Raw genomic sequence first — 17,215 nt, forward strand, 5'->3', positions numbered from 1 at the left:
ATTTATCTTTATCTTTATCATTATCAACCCATATTCAGCTCACTGCTAAGTTCGAGCCTTCTCCTAGAATGAGAGGGCTTAGTAACTACGCTGACCCAATGCTGTTTGGCAGATTTCACACACGCAGAGAATTAAGAAAATTATCTGGTATGCAAGTTTCCTCGTGTTTTCATTCACCCTTTGAGCACACGTGATATTTTATTTCTTAAAATGCATACAACTGAAAGTTGGAGGTGCATGCCCCGGACCGGATTCGAATTCATACTCTCCGGAATCGGAGTCAGAGGCTCAATCTTCAACAGCACCACTGTAAAGGGGACGGATTCATCAGCGAAAGGTTGTGGTTCGATCCCCGTTCGCTGGACTATTATCGTACCCGCTCCTAAAATAGTCTTTTCCGACTAGTTGAAGGGGAAGAATATTGGTCATTCTTGAAAGCTGATTTAACTGAAATCTTTAAAGCTAAAAGTTTGTCATGTGCTGACAAACGTTAACAAAGCTGCTACCATAAGTAAAAGTAAACCACTTTGTTTGAATCATAGTAACTTAGGGAAGTAGAAGGTTTTAAGAGTCTAGACTCTCAACTGTCCAAGTAAAAAAAATCATAAAATCCTCTCAGTCAAAGTTACTCACTGTCTATGTGTGCCGGCCAAGAAGAAGCCACGCTGTTTGTCGCTACGGTCCAGTTTGGTAATGAAACGCAAACTCAGCGTGTAGTTATACTTGCGCCGCAGTTTCTCCTGAAAACAAGATACGGTCAATACTTTACTTTGAAATCATTTTATTGTGGAACGATAAGTATCATGCAACGGCGCAATTTAAAAAAATAGCACGCTAACATTAAATTTAAAAAAAATATATTGGAGTTTTGTCATATTCTTCTAAGAAAGGAGATGGTCCATTAAGGTCTCTTGTACCCCATATCATTAAAATTGAAAAAATACAAGGATTTTATTAAAATCTAAATAAGTAAATAAGTGTAACTAATTAAAAAGAAATAAACAAAATTAAAACCCATGTTTTTGAGTTAATTCAGTATTAAAGTAATTATGACATGACAATTGACAGCAAACTTCAAATCCATCCATTATTATCCTTATAGTGTTGCATTTCTTGGGAGAGAATGAATATCATTTCGAAAGAATCAAAGTTAAAAAATAGTTTCTTTTATATTTTCTTTTATTTCCGCCAGGGTACAATTACTGATTCTGGGCTCCATACAATTTTGGACCATCTCCTTTTCACCAGAATTGGGAAGGATTAATTGAAGTTCTATTCCAATTCGTTACCTTAAACTCTATGTAGGTCTGATCAGCGGGCGGGTAGTCCAACGTCTTAACCACTTTAGGCCCAAACGTGCCACCAGCTCGGAACAGCACGCGTTCTGTCACGTTCATGTCTCGCACATTCAGTACCACGAACAACGTGTCGCGGTCCACCTTGAAGTCTATCGACACCTCGCCTGAAAGAGTAATGAGACTTTTGAGAATGTTTGAAACTTATACTTCGCGCGAAGTTGGATGGTGCGGGTGACAGTTGCCTTATGACGTTTATAATACGTAGTATTATCGTGAATCGTGACAAACTTTTAAGAAACACGAACTGTTACACGCACCATATGCACATGGTGGCTAGTTATACGCATGACGTATAATTGGCGCATGTGCCACCATATTCTATAAGCTAACTTTTCGTTTCATCAAAACGGAAAGTTAGCGTAAGGTTGGATTTTAATCTACCTCCGAAACCGAATATAAGTGTATAGAGTACCAGAACTTCCAATGAAACTTTTGAAAATTTTGACGACCTATCTGCAACAGTTGGTAGTGCATCTGTTCTTAACAAACCGATCCTGGGTTCGATACGCTAACTTACCGTTCCATTGAAACGTAAAGTTAGCGTAAAGAGGCAAGGCGTAGAGGCGCCGTAACGCGTTACGTTATGAAGCGGTTTACCCTCCTATATGAATTTTTAACACTTCGAAACGAGTGGGACTGAAGCTCGCCCTCTCAACGTCCCTTTGCCTCACCCCAAGTGTGCTTAAAGAAGTTATACTTCAAAAATAACTTACCTCTTAGTTCTCCCGTGGTCAAATTGGGATGTAGCCATAGACTATAGTGTTTGGGGATCAGAAACGTGGGCAGTCGCGCGCCGCGCCATGGAAACACCATCCCATTGCTGGCTATACGCTCTCTGAAATAGATAAATACGTTCTTCTTTAAGTGAAAAAAACTCAACACGCTTTAGTCCCAATATAGTCCCTTATAGTCCCTTATAGTCCCTTATAGTCTCTTATAGTCCCCAGTCTTACCACCTTACAAGTCCTAATCTATACTTCTATCCACTGAGAAAAATAAGCTACTTAAATGAGCTACTTACGTAAGGAGCTTGCACATTACTATTTACTATAAGGTGCAGGATACGTACAATAGATGCCGTATACTTAGTAATGACGCTTACTGTAGCGTTTCAAAATTCATTTATTTCAAGTAGGCTCAGTTTACAAGCACTTTTGATACGTCAGTTGACTATTTGTAAAGATTCTACCACTGGTTCGGAAGGCAGGTTCTGCTGAGAAGAAACCGGCAAGAAACTCAACAGTTGCTCTTTTAAAAACAAATCATACAATATTATAATTTACAATTGATTACATTACAATTTCCTATAGTTTTACTTCCTGTGTGAAGGTGGAAGCTGATCCAATGGAATCCAAGCATCTTTATCATTAAGGAACTCATGAATGGTGTAATAACCTCAACTAAGTAAATGTTTTTTTAACACATTGCTTACCAATGCATTGGCAGGTCAATCACAGTCTTGGGGGAAAAAAGTCACAAAAAATTGGTTCACCAAGATCATCAGTTGATACACATCCACTGACATAAAAGACAGACGTGATAGCAACTAACCAACGGCCTGTTGCATTGCATTGTTGCAATTTAGAAGCAACACCATGTTACATTTGGAGCAAGAACTCAACATAGTGCCGGCTATACGCATAATAGTGTCTGATTTGTTACGTATTATAAGTATGGCGCACCAGGATTTTTTTCTCAGTGTAGTAATCCTACTATCCTACTAATATTATAAAGGCGAAAGTTTGTGTGTAACTGTGAAAGTGTGTAAGTGTGTGAGTATGTTTGTTCCTCTTTTACGCTGCGGCTACTGAAGCGATTTGGCTGAAATTTGGAATGGAAATAGATTTTACTCTGGATTTGCGCGGGATTTGTGAATAACTGAATTCCACGCGGATGAAGTCGCGGGCGTCCGCTAGTATTATATGAATAGGTAAAGTTTGTGGTGTCGTACAACTTTTATTTTTTTTTTGTTTGTTTTACTCACTTGTTGGCAGCGGTGGCGTTTTCTTCCGACCCCGTGGGAGGTTGACCAGGTAATAGTTCTGCTTCTGCTGCGCACGGACAATCTATAAACAAAATAATCAACTGATTAGTTTAGCCTGCTTGAATATGACTTTTGAATTTTGCCTCATAAAAAAACCTGTAATAGAAACGCATCTTAGTGGGTTAATAACGTCGCGACAAACGCGTCGCCGAGTATACAGGCTAACTTACCGGGTTGTGGAGTGGCGTACACTATCAGCAGCGTGGTGGACAGCATCGCGGCTAAGACTAACGCGGCGAGACATATCGCGCGCCGCTGGGAGCATACCGCGACTGGCGTGTCGCCGAGTATACAGGCTAACTTACCGGGTTGTGGAGTGGCGTACACTATCAGCAGCGCGGTGGACAGCATCGCGGCTAAGACTAACGCGGCGAGACATATCGCGCGCCGCTGGGAGCACACCGCGACTGGCGCGTCGCCGAGTATACAGGCTAACTTACCGGGTTGTGGAGTGGCGTACACTATCAGCAGCGCGGTGGACAGCATCGCGGCGACTGGCGCGGCGAGACATATCGCGCGCCGCTGGGATCACACCGCGACTGGCGCGTCGCCGAGTATACAGGCTAACTTACCGGGTTGTGGAGTGGCGTACACTATCAGCAGCGCGGTGGACAGCATCGCGGCTAAGACTAACGCGGCGAGACATATCGCGCGCCGCTGGGAGCACACCGCGACTGGCGCGTCGCCTAGCTCGCGCGCCTCGCGTGCTTTGTCCGTGTCTGCAATGAGTAAACAAGCCATTTTTAGAGGACTTTGAATGTGAAAATTTATTTTCTATTTGCTAGGAACAGCTTTTAAATTTGATGCTTATCTCAGGGTCTTTTTGAGTCTTGAAAATATTATTTATATGCCAGTATGGAACCATTTGCGAGGAATTAATTTATGGGTGTGTGGGGAAATCCAATGTCGAACAAAAGTTATGATTCATAACACTTGTCAGGACAACTTAATTAACAAATCAAACTGTAACCAAAATAAGACCCTAGAATGGCAGAGAATGACCTTGAGTGAAGTCACGCACTTGTGAACGATGTGTGTAGGGTTAAAGGATCCTTTGACTGTTAACAAACACTCCCTTTTTCCACTCAAGTCACTCTCCCTGCCTATCTCAAGTAACCCATAAAAAATTACACAACAAGAGATGTGGACGGCTCGAACGCCACGAGCACACTGAAGCCGTCCGAACCGTGAGTCGTTGCTACGCGGCGATAACGTGATGAAATTATACATATAATAAACCCGTCCGAGGAGGTAATTTTTATGGCTGTAAGCACAAAACACTGTATCTGATTCTGAACATACATTGTAATATCATGGCACGGTAGTGCAGCAGACTAATTTGTAAGAAGAAATAATTAAAAGCCAAACTCACCAGCCAAAAACGCTACGTCATCCAGATCTTGATCCACCATGTTACGCCAAGCGGCCGCTGCAAGAGACGATGACTCGTTAAAATAGTAATTACAGCTCGTGCGTATTTTATATGATTTTCACGTGAGTGAAAAGCACGGAGCGATTGACGCGCGACGCAAATTTTATGACGTGAGCGCCAAAACCATTTTTACCTAATTGCAAGTAAATTAAACAACATAACGAAAAACAAAATGGCCATGTTCAAGATGTATACCTAATTTTCTATACAAAACAAAAATTTAAGAAAATAAGTTTGCTTTTCCTGAGATTGAAAGAAAAATGTGAGCAAAACATGTATTTTTCAAAAAAATAAACTATCGAGAAAAGTTTTACAAATTGTGTATTTTGTATAGTCATAACGAAGCTAACACTTTGAAATATCATTTACCCAAATATCAAGCTCCTAACTTTTCCAGAATCTGAAATACAGAACCATTTGTAACCACCAAATTACATATTGCACACTCTTAACGAGTAAGGCTATAAGCTACATAACATCACGCTACGACCAATAGGAGCAAAGCACAAAAATGTGCCTATAATATGTGTGGCGGTGACCACTTACCCTTAGCGGAGCCGTTGCGGTCGGCCTTGTACTTGCCGATGGGCTCCATCTGAATACCGTCCATCTCACGACCACGGCATGCCGGCAGCTAGCTACAAGTGAATACAGCCAGGCGTCACTATGACGAAGTTCATTATGAACAAACTAGCACCCTGCGGTGTTACCAGCGAAAAATTAATATTTAATTTCTTCTTAAACGTTAATTTTCTAACTTAAAAGTTAATTTTATTTAAACTTTAACTTTTAATTTTTAAAATAACTAACACTTTTCATTTCAGAAGGGACAAAAGTAATAAAAATTGCTATTTATCCGGGTTAAACATGCCCAAAAGTTGTAAACATCCTACATTAGTTAAGTCACTGTCATAATATTTATTTTGGCCGTGATATCCCAGTTTAAATAACCTCTGCCTCCGATTCCGCAGGGTGTGGGTTCGAATCCAATCCGGGGCACGCACCTCAAACTTTTCAGTTGTGTGCATTTTAAGAAATTAAATATCACGTGTCTCAAACGGTGAAGGAAAACATCGTGAGGAAACCTGCATAGCTGAGAATTTACTTAACTCTCTACGTGTGTGAAGTCTGCCAATCCGCATTGGGTCAGCGTGGTGGACTATTTGCCAAACCCCTCTTATTCTGAGAGGAGACTCGAGCTTAGCAGTGAGCTGGGTTGATGAATGATGGTGATATTTAATTTAAACGAGCATTTTTGTTGCTTTTGTTATTTACCTTTACCCGTTATTTAGACCCCCAAAATAATTTCGGTACAGGGCCCTTGCGAGGCAAGTTACGCCACTGGCATTAATATGATCAAGTTAACAGGTTTGCTGCGTTACGAGGTCAATTAACCTCGTACCACACCACAAAGTTTTAGTGCGAGGTCAAAAAACCTCGCATTACACGGCACGAGGTCAAAAAACCTCGTATTGCATGGCACGAGGTCAATTAACCTTGTACCACACCACAGAAAGTTTTAGTACGAGGTTAAAAAACCTCGTATTGTACTGGTAAATTACTGAAAAATTAGTGCCGCAGCAAACGTGTTAACACTTTGAGTGCGCGATAAACAGTGCGGGGTCACGCCTCCCGTGACTCTAGAGGGGATAATGACGTCATTATGATTACGTCACACGCCGCGGCTTTGATGCATTCACATGTGTTAAGGGGGGCGGGAGAAATTACTTTTCTTAATGTTATTGAATGGTAGAGTTGCCGTGTGTCTTCTAACAGTGTAATTCATAGACGTTGTAGGAGCACCCCCAGGGGATCATTCACTTGCTGAGTGTCAAATTCTCAAACAAATAGACTTTAAATTCGACTCTCAGCGGCTGAATGATCCCCTGGGGGTGCCCCTACAACGTCTATGAATTCCACTGTAAGAATACTAAACCCCAACTCTAAAGGTTTTACCACAAAGGAGATGGTCCGTATCATTAAAATGTAAAAAATACAAGGATTTTATTACAATCTAAATGAGTGAATAAGTCTAACTAAATAAAATTAAAACCCAAGTTTTTGAGTTATATCAAGATGGCGCCCATATAGCCACTGTGACTTGACAACTGACAGCAAACGTCACATCGACTACTGCATTGAAAACGTCATCAATCCGCCATTATTACCCAATAATGTTGCATTTCTTGGGAGAGAATGAACATTATTAGAAAGAATTAAAGTAAATTCGTAGATTTGTATAATCAAAAATAGTTAAAAAATATTTTTTTTATATTTGCCAGGGTACAATGACTGGACCTGGGTTCCGTACAAATTTGGACCATCTCCTTTATAACACATAGATAGTGTGTCGTAGTCGCAAGATTGTAAACAATCGGGAGCCCTTGATGCATCGCTACGCTGCGATAAATACCTACCTATTGTAATACAGGGCCCCTGCAAGGCTCTGGTAATATGATCAGTCGTCAATAACACGTGGTGCCTCAACTTTACTATGAACCATTAGCTGCGTAAAGAAAATTCCTTCCTAAAATCCCTAGTCCCTTGCAATGTGCAGGCATAACTTATGATCAAGTTACCACTCTAGCCAGTGTTGAGTGCGCAGTCAAAGATGAGTGCGCGTCAAAGAGTGCGGGGTCACGCCTCCCGCGACTCTAGTGGGAATTATGACGTCATTATGATTGCGTCACACGCAAGGTCTTTGATGCTTTCATTTGTATGTGTTAAGGGGCGGCGGGAGAAATTACTTTCCTTAAAGTTTCAACTGGTAGTAATACCAACTTAAAAATAATATTGGCCATTATGTTTTAAACTAGCGGACGCTCGCGACTTCGTCCGCGTGAAAATCGATATAAACTTTCCCTATTTCACACCCTTCTATTTATATGTTCGCATGTTTTATTCATAATAAATAGTCCACTAAAATATAACGCAAAATCTAAGCGATTTATATTAAAAAAAACTTCAACCATTTTTAGTAATTCACATAGGTACCACTTTTTACAAATTTAACATGAAAAATTTAAGGGCTTTCATTACAACCCCTATTACACCCCATTTTGGTTTTATTTTCGCGACAAAAAGTATCCTAAGATCATCTACATGTTATGGTCTTGAATTTTGGCAAGTTTCATTTGTATCCATTTAGTAGTTTCAGCGTGATGCTCGTGCATCAAAAACACGGGACAGGCAGACAAATTCCAATTCCATCCAATTTTAAAATATAAAAAAAAGAAATACTTTATGGATAAACGCGCGTGGCACCCCTGTTTACAGTTGGGCGCATGTTTTCTTTGCTTGCTCTTTTATGAAAGGGCATAGACTAAAGAGGATGAGCACTTAGTACATTGGAGTGCGTTCTGTTAAAGCTTTGTGCGAGATAGGCGGTTTATGGTATTTGTGTTTTTTTTTGTGCAGAAATATTAATGGAAATAGTACGCTATTTTGAATGTTGATACATCGCTTTTAAAGAATTAAAATATTGGTAACTGATTGCAAAAAGTAGGTTCTGTATTGTACCCATAATATATGGCTCACTGCTGAGCACGAGCCTACTTTCAGAATCAGAGGGGTTAGAGGAGAGTCCATCACGCTGGCCAAATGCGGATTGGCAGACTTCACACACGCAGATAAATTAATTACACGCTTGATAGCCATATCATGGGAGTGCATTTCTAATAGCATGTCCGCCATCTTGGACGTCCACCATATTGGATTTAAGTCACGTGACTATTTTTTTCGTATTCCTGACAACGTTTCATTTGATATCTATCATGGGTGTGGATTTCAAACAGCTAGTACGCCATCTTGGGGAGGCCACCATATTGAATTGGTAATGACGTTTGTTAGCTAGTCATGTATTGTCTCATCAGAGCTCAGAGCGTGTGCAAAATTTCATCCTAATCGAAAGACACCGGGAAGTGGGTCAAATTAAGATTCCAAGATTTTCTTACATACATAGTAACAAGTGAAGCTAAGTGAATAACGCAGCATGATGAAAATGCACACCAATCCGCAAATCGAACGACTCCTGAACGAAATTCAAAAAGTCTTTCCGTTCAATAATTGCTACAGCTTCCGGTTCCATCCACCGGATATTGACAATCTAGCAACTGTAGCGATAGAACGAGCTATGCTCGGTGTGTCTCGGCGTGATTGAATATTTTTTTATTCTAGTAATATCTAGCTTATCCATGCATTTTACCGTGATAAAAAGTAGGGTTCTGCTCCATGTTTCAATGTACTTTTACAACGATATTAGTATACTAGAGATAGGGCACTAGCATGTCAAAACTAAGGCGGACAATAATGTGCATAATTGTCTTAATTTCAAGCGGAATTTATTTAAACAAATAATACCTAAATATATTGTCTACAAATCACAATGTCGAGTTGTGTGATCAGGAAATGTAAAAACTATGAATTATGCATAAATATATAATGTAATAGATATATAAGATAATAGTATAAATACATAAAGTAGCCGTGATAGCCCAGTGGATATGAACTCTATCTCCGGTTCTGGAGGGTGTGGGTTCGAATCCGGTCCAGGGCATGCACCAATCCAAGTTTTCAGTTGTGTGCATTTTAAGAAATTAAATATCACGTGTCTCAAACGGTGAAGGAAAAACATCGTAAAGAAACCTGCATACCTGAGAATTGTCTTAATTGTTTACGTATGTAAATTCTGCTAATCCGCATTTAGCCAGCGTGGTGAACTATTGGCCTAACTCCTCTTATTCCGAGAGGAGACTCGAGCTCAGCAGTAAGCCGAATATGGGTTGATATAGTAGTAGTAGTAGTAGTAGTAGTAGTAGCTTACTGGTGGATGTCAATTGATATGATGTTTACTTTAATAGGTTGATAATAAAGACATTATAGTGAATAGGCCAATTGCGTGCAATAATTGTTGATATTACTGTTCCACATGACGGTAATCAGGTAAAAGCCGAAAAGAAAAAAGTATCAAAATACTTGGACCTTGCTCACGAGATTATCGCCATGTGGAATGTTGAGTCAACTATTATTGTTCCGATAGTTTTTTAGTCAATGGTTTTATATCTAAAAGCTTCGACCAACATATTAAGAAGCTGAAAGCTTCTTAACTGTTGGATCAAGAGTCGGATACAGAAGGCAGTGATTCTTGAGACGGCGCGTATTGTGAGGAGCCCTGACCACCGGTTTATATTTTATTACGATTGTTAAGAATCAAACAAAAAACAAATAAATAAATGAGAGAAGAAATAATACTAAATCCTCCATTCATGCGGACATAATATAGATAGGTACATAAAAAAAATTATAATAAAAATTAAGTTATTTAAATAAATTACTAAGTTATTTAAATAAATTACTAAGTTATTTAAATAAATATATGGTTAAATTAAGCTTGGTAGTCCTAAGTTAACCTAATCCTTCAAAACTGTTCGAAGAGTCACTGCTGAAATACTTGGTTTTGTTTTGTACCAATATTTCTAACCCTTATAAAATATACAAGGAGGGTGTATTAGAAAGAGGGTGATAAAGATCACTTCTTTGCAAAAAATCGATAGCTTGATAGTCGCGAGATACCATAGTTTTAACTTTGATTGGATATTCCCATTTTTTTTAATATTTTCATGTTTTATTTAACATCATTGAATGGATTACTTTCATAAACTGGATTTAAATAGAAATACGAAATCACGATTATCATTATGAGATAACTCTAAAATTAATTAAAATAAATGTCATGATACAGAAATTCATTATCTTTCACATTTTGTTCGAAAGGCTAATTTCTGAACAGCCTGTATAAATAAAATCCATAGATAAAAGATGAAATCATATTCAGTGTAGATTTTTATGTACTGTGTACCGACTCATCTTCTTCGAAATCAATGATATTCAGGTATGCACGCCTTGAAAATACCTAAATAATATAAAAAATTGCAAAGAGGTGTGCAAACAAATGAATTAATATAAAAAAAAATTGTGATATTTATTGTTTATGTTTTTTTTGCCAAATTTGTTTCCTGTGGATAGGCAGAAGTCGGTGACCACAATGGAAATCTAAGGGAGATTTTGATTTTCGCTATTGAAAAAAAATCGCAGAACATTGTACCTATGTATTAAAAACGTCTATAGAAGCGTTGTTAATCAATTCTTAAAGAGTCTTATATTAAATCTTCTAAGGTAAATATCTTGTGAAAAAATAAACATAGCTAAATATCTTGTAAAAATGCAGTGGGAAACCATAGACATAACAAAAATACAACTGAGGTTTGTTCCATCTAGTATACCACAGAAACTATTTGGTTTATATTAAATCGATCATTAGGTAGATAACACTTAGGTTCCTAAATCTGCAAGTATAGGTACCTATTTAAAACATATTCTGGCTTATACCAATTTTATCTCAAAAACTTTGAACGGATGTAAACAAAATTTATCACAGATATAGATTATAATCTTGTACCTATAAGCACATGCTTATTATACCAATACTCAAGGATATTTTATATTACTAGAAAAATGTTGAATGTGCAAGTGGAAGGACATAAGAGGAGAGGAAGGCCAAAGAAGAGATGGTTGGATTGTGTGAAAGAGGACATGTGTGTAAAAGGAGTGGATGATGAGTTGACGTGTAATAGAAACGAATGGAAAAGATTGACATATTTTTCCGACCCCACTTAAGTGGGATAAGGGTAAGGAGATGATGATTTAATAAATTAAATGTAAGTAAACATCAAATTGTGCATGTGTGCTCAATGGAGTCGCTAAATTCGGATCACTTTTTAAGTCATTTTGTAGGCATGTCTATAGTATAAAAAAATCATTGTCAATACTCCTTTTTTTCTGAAAAACGTACCTATGCAGATGAATCCACAAAGTAGCGTACAACCAATAAATAAATAAAAAACTCACCTGTATTAAAACTCACAAAAAAGATACACACACAATGCGAGCACTATATTCAATTGTTTATTTTAAAACACAACTCAACTTTTTTTTTTCACACGTAAAATGCGGTTTTACTGTGAAAAACAGTCACGTTCACTTCCAATGAAGGCAAGATGCGAAATGTTGGGTCGATCGATTTTCCCCGAGAAAACTGTGGATGAAACGGCTATATAGTTGTTGGGGGGTGAGAATGAGACAGATGATGGGGTGAGAGAGAGGGGTAGAATGTTTATTTGTGGGTGTATTGAACCCTCTAGAAATTAGCGTTTCGTGGGGCGTTACTATTGGTTTAGTGAGATTTCTCGAATATTGCAAATTGCAATTATTTTCGTCAAGCGACATTGTTAACTTATAATAGGCGCGTTCTACTATAGGCTAGGAACCAAGGGCTGGCCTATACAATGTAAGAAACACCATATTGGTTTGTTAAGCTTTAGCTACTCATCCAATCGACTTTTTTGTTAAAATTGGCACAGAAAAGAAATTAAGGTAAACTTTAAAAAAAAAATATTTAGAGAGCAATAAAAAAATCGACACATTTCGATTTTGATAATATCGATCGATTAATAAGATTCGATTCGAAGCGTTACTAAGCGTAAGCGAACAAGAGCTATTTCCATAGACTATTATATAATAGGTTTCCTAATGTAAAAAATCATATTTAAAACTTCTTCAGTTTTTTACAAAATCCTGCAGGAACCATGGATTTTTATTGATAAAAAGTAGCTTATAATATTTATCTTCTTAACCTCCTTTATTTACTAGTGAAAGTCCCTTTAAAATCTGTTTAGCATTTCAAGAGATTATCCCGGACAAAAAAAATATATCACAAACAGACAGTTCTATATAGTTTGATGATCTATTGATTAATTATTATCTCCCAAGCTTGAAGATTATTTTTTGTATTTAAGAGGAAGGGTGATTTATTTTTTGTATATGTAATGAAAATTTTGCAAATAAAAAAAAATAATTGTCAATGGTAACGCCGCAGCTCACAGTAGGCTTCAGCCCTCAATATGTGGAGCAGTGGGATGTAGGGATGCTGTGAGCACACATGTTGTGTTCACTGACTGGTTGCCGCCTCTAGAAGTGCATGTTTATAGTTTATGGTAACGCCGCAAACAGTACCTTCGGCTACTATGTGTATATTGCAGGTATTTTATCATTATAAGTTTATTTTAACGACTCACTATAGAGCCAGGCCCTCGTTATCTTCATCATCATCATATCAGCCGATGGAGTCCACTGCAGGACATAGGCCTTTTGTAGGCACTTCCAAACATCACGATACTGAGCCGCCTGCATCCAGCGAATGTCTGCGACTCGCTTGATGTCGTCAGTCCACCTGGTGAGGGGTCGATCGACACTGCGCTTTCTAGTGCAGGGTCGCCATTCCAGATCAAGGGGACCCCACCGTCCATCGGCTCTTCGAACTATATGCCCCGCCCATTGCCACTTAGTTTCGCGACTTTTTGAGCTATGTCGGTGACTTTGGTTCTTCTCCTCATTTTATGATTCGATACTTCTAGCATAGTTCGCTTCATCACCCGTTGTGTGACTTTGAGCCTTCTTATGAGGCCCATAGTTAGCGACCAAGTCTCGGAACCATAGGTCATCACTGGCAACGTGCACTGTTCGAAGACTTTTGTCTTCAGACACTGAAGAATTTCGGATGAAAAGATATCGAGAAGTTTTTCAAATGCGGCCCAACCGAGTTGAATTCGACGGTTCACCTCTTTCTCGAAATTGGACCTACCTAACTGGATCATATGTCCTAGGTATATGTATTCGTCTACAAAGTCGAGTCGTCCCTCCTATATGAAGCTTTTTCCCATAGACGGCCGCGTGGCGCAGTGGGTAGTGACACTGCTTTCTGCATCCACGGCCGTGGGTTCGATTCCCACAACTGGACAATATTTGTGTGATGAGCATGGGTGTTTTCCAGTGTCTGTGTGTATTTATACATTATATAAGTATTTATATGTAGTATATAATTGTATACGAATATTATAATATCAACTATCTTAGGATCCATAACACAAGCTACTCTGTATGCTTACTTTTGGGCTAGATAGTGATGTGTATTGTTTAAGTATATTTATTATTATTATTATTTATTTATTCATTATTATTACGCAACTTGCTACGCTGCTAGCTACGCCACTCGCTACGCAGTTCGCTACGTTGATCGTTACGCTGTTCGCTACGATGTTCGCTACGATGCTCGCTACAGTGCTCGCTACGATGCTCGCTACAGTGCTCGCTACGATGCTCGCTACAGTGCTCGCTATGCCATTCGCTACGCCACTGCTACGCAACTCACTAAAATAATGTGGATTGGTGGGCTTAATCCTTAGGGTAAATAGTCACGTGGGTTCGATCCCCACCTGCTGGATTATTGTCGTATCCACTCATAACATCGGCTTTTCCGACTAGATAGTCACAATATTGGTCATATTTAAAAGGTAACAAATTTTTTTTTTCAAGAAAAAATATTCTAACAAAACGATGTCGTGTAGAAACCGAAAGGGGTGTGGATTTTCATCCTACTCCCAACAAATTAGCCCGCTTCCATCTTAGACTGAATCGTAACTTACCATCAGGTGAGATTGTAGTCAAGGGCTAACTTTTTTATCAACTCATATTCATCTCACTGTTGAGCATAAATCTCCTCTCAGAATAAGAGGGGTTATGCCTTAGTCCACAACGCTGATCCATTGCAGATTGGCAGACTTCACACACGTAGAGAATTGAGAAAATTCTCACGATGTTTTTCTTTTACCGTTTGAGACACGTATTATTTTCTTAAAAGGAAGGAGGAGATCCGCAGACGAACCAAAGTCACTGACATAGCTCAGCGAGTCGCGAAGCTGAAGTGGCAATGGGCAGGCCACATAGTTCAAAGAGCCGATGGACGTAGGGCTCCCAAGGTGCTGGAATGGCGACCCCGCACCGGAATGCGAAGTGTTGGTCAACCCCCAAGGTGGACCGTGGATATCAAGCGGGTTGCAGGGAGCCGCTGGATGCTGGCGTCTCGAGATCGTTGCTTGGAGGTCGATATGATAACGTCGAAATGTGTTAACTTGATGCACAGCTCGGGTGTTAGGTTTACTTTCGTTACGGAATTTCTTGATTCGGTCGCCGCGATAAAAGCTATGCAAGAGTTAAAAAAAAAACAAATAAACGCGTAACATCTCACTGGCGACAGGTAAGTAAGTGTCTGCTACATAATTACATATAGACAGTACGCAGGAAGATGTATTAGTAGGTAGGTATGCTAGATGTTAGCTTTTTATGGATAAGCCGGAAATGTAAACTAGGCTACGAGTGCGAGCTATTGTTTCGGTTTTCGGCTCGATGTATGGAAGCTTTTCTTTACATTTTTAATAAACGGACTTGGGTACCCAAGTGGCACGTCGATTGTCTTTCTACATTATTACATACATACATACATTTACATACATATTACATAAATTATTTAAAAAAAAAAAGATATGGCAAATATTCTTTCTAAACAAAAACTTAAAAAAAAAGTGTGTGTCAGCTCCGACGCACGGATGGAGTTTACTCTTTTCAATAGCAACGCCTGAAAAGTGAAAGGTGCGCAAGCGAGGTGCAGCGCTGCGTGCGCGCCCACCAACAGCGTGCACGTGCGTGCGGACGCGCTAGGCATGTGAACGCTGTTGGCGGCAGCGCACGGTGAAAGGTGCGCAGAATAGGTTGCGCACAAAAAAGGTAACGCTATGCGTTCATCGAATTTTACTGCCCATATTTTTTACATAGCGGAGGCTATATATGAAAAATCTATTCTTAAGGAGTGAACTCCAATAAGTTATGATGCGTTACGTTTTTTGTGCGCAACCTATTCTGCGCACCTTTCACCGTGCGCTGTGCCGCCAACAACTTGCACATCGCACCCATGTGCACGCTGTAGGCGGGTGCGCACGCCGCGGCCTGCTGCACCTCGGTTTCCTTTCACTTATAAGGCGCGAGTATTGAGACGTGCTTCGAGCTAACTTTTTGTTTTTTTTTAACATACATACTTGTTTTTGTTGGTAAACAGTGCACATCGAGTAGGGCTTTAGTAATACTTATGTTAAAGAAGACTAAATGTATAAAATATATAATTGTAAAATAACTAATAGACTTTATAATATACTTCACATTATATATTTTACTCTTACAATGATATAATCATTAAACAAACAAGCCCAATAACATATAGTATATAGGTATAGTCGCCTATACAGCATACCCTATGTACGTCTCAATACACTCACAGCTAAATTAGAAAGTTGCGCACTAAAGGTGCGCACCAAAAACGTGACACTTTTTCGTTAGTTCAGTTGGTTTTACCCCTCGGATTTTTCTCATACCGGGCGCCTTATATATAAAAAATCGATTCTTAAGTAGTTAACTCCAATAAACTCCAAAAATACGCCAACGCTTCGTAAATAAAAAAATGTATGGGAATGACATTAACTAGTCGACTCGACAGGTCACGTGACCAAGTTGTTGATCGCATCTGTCATTCCCATACATTTCGAAGCGTTAACGTTTGTAGAAAGAGATTCAACGTGCCACTTGGCTAAGGGCCAAGTGCTGGTAGGACTCGCCCACGGAGGATTCCGTACCATTTAATCATACCGTTACCTTTTCTCTATAAATGTGACGAAAATTCATAGTTTTAGTTCAACGGAATATTGATTAAATTATATTGGTCGTAGCCCGAACGTTGAGGGTTAAACGCGTGTTGTTTTGATGAACTTTTTTTTGCGTTGAGACATGTTGTTGTAGCCTACACGACGAAGTTAAGCGCGTGTGTAGTGGACTATACATATCTGGACATTAAAGTGCATAGTGACGGGGTAGCGGATTGCTGTGGCCTGCAGACTGGTGAATACATTGAAATACATATCGCCCGTCAGCTAAGGTCTTTCGTTTCGCAGTGTTGCGCCGTATTGCGAACGCCCGGTTTCCCACTGGATCAGTTGATGGGCCCCTAATCAATTCGCGTGGGAGCCGGAGGTTTGCCCACAAAATAATGTATGGGTACTTACTTTGATATTATTAATTATTATGTATTTATTATTCTGGTGTCTACTGATACAGGTCTAGTGCTATACTATATATAGAGTAGAAGTGGTTAATTTTAAAATTACAAACTGACATGTCTATTTTATCTATTTGTATAGGTAGGTAGTAGGTACTGGGTAGATCTACACGTTAATTTGTTTGTTATTTTACGGTTTCACGCCTTTCATGTAAAGCTACATTATCAGCGAGTTACACAGGCATTATTTTAAACCTGTATTTCTACGGAAACAAGAAACTACACAGTTGAAACCGCGGGGTGTTCGCTAGTATACCATAATTACAGGATCACTTTGAATCTCTAGAATACAAAGAGCTTTCTGTATCTATTACGTGTCCTATTTT

At 39.1% G+C, this 17,215-nt stretch overlaps 1 protein-coding gene across 1 annotated transcript in view; it reads right to left on the minus strand.

Moving 5' to 3' along the window:
• The window catches only part of LOC128198033 (leucyl-cystinyl aminopeptidase-like), a 31,907-nt gene extending 20,040 nt beyond the window's left edge, over positions 1 to 11,867 (minus strand). The window contains exons 1-8 of the mRNA XM_052890058.1: positions 11,741 to 11,867; positions 5,381 to 5,472; positions 4,775 to 4,831; positions 3,975 to 4,121; positions 3,343 to 3,424; positions 2,072 to 2,193; positions 1,290 to 1,462; positions 634 to 740 (exon numbers count right to left, since the gene is read on the minus strand). Of these exons, the coding sequence (XP_052746018.1) occupies positions 634 to 740; positions 1,290 to 1,462; positions 2,072 to 2,193; positions 3,343 to 3,424; positions 3,975 to 4,121; positions 4,775 to 4,831; positions 5,381 to 5,444 (752 nt within the window). The 5' untranslated portion in view covers positions 5,445 to 5,472; positions 11,741 to 11,867. The remainder of the gene's footprint in view (positions 1 to 633; positions 741 to 1,289; positions 1,463 to 2,071; positions 2,194 to 3,342; positions 3,425 to 3,974; positions 4,122 to 4,774; positions 4,832 to 5,380; positions 5,473 to 11,740) is intronic.
• Positions 11,868 to 17,215: the final 5,348 nt, after the last annotated feature.

The sequence above is a fragment of the Bicyclus anynana genome, chromosome 27 (genome assembly GCF_947172395.1).
Source record: "Bicyclus anynana chromosome 27, ilBicAnyn1.1, whole genome shotgun sequence".
Taxonomy (NCBI): domain Eukaryota; kingdom Metazoa; phylum Arthropoda; class Insecta; order Lepidoptera; family Nymphalidae; genus Bicyclus; species Bicyclus anynana.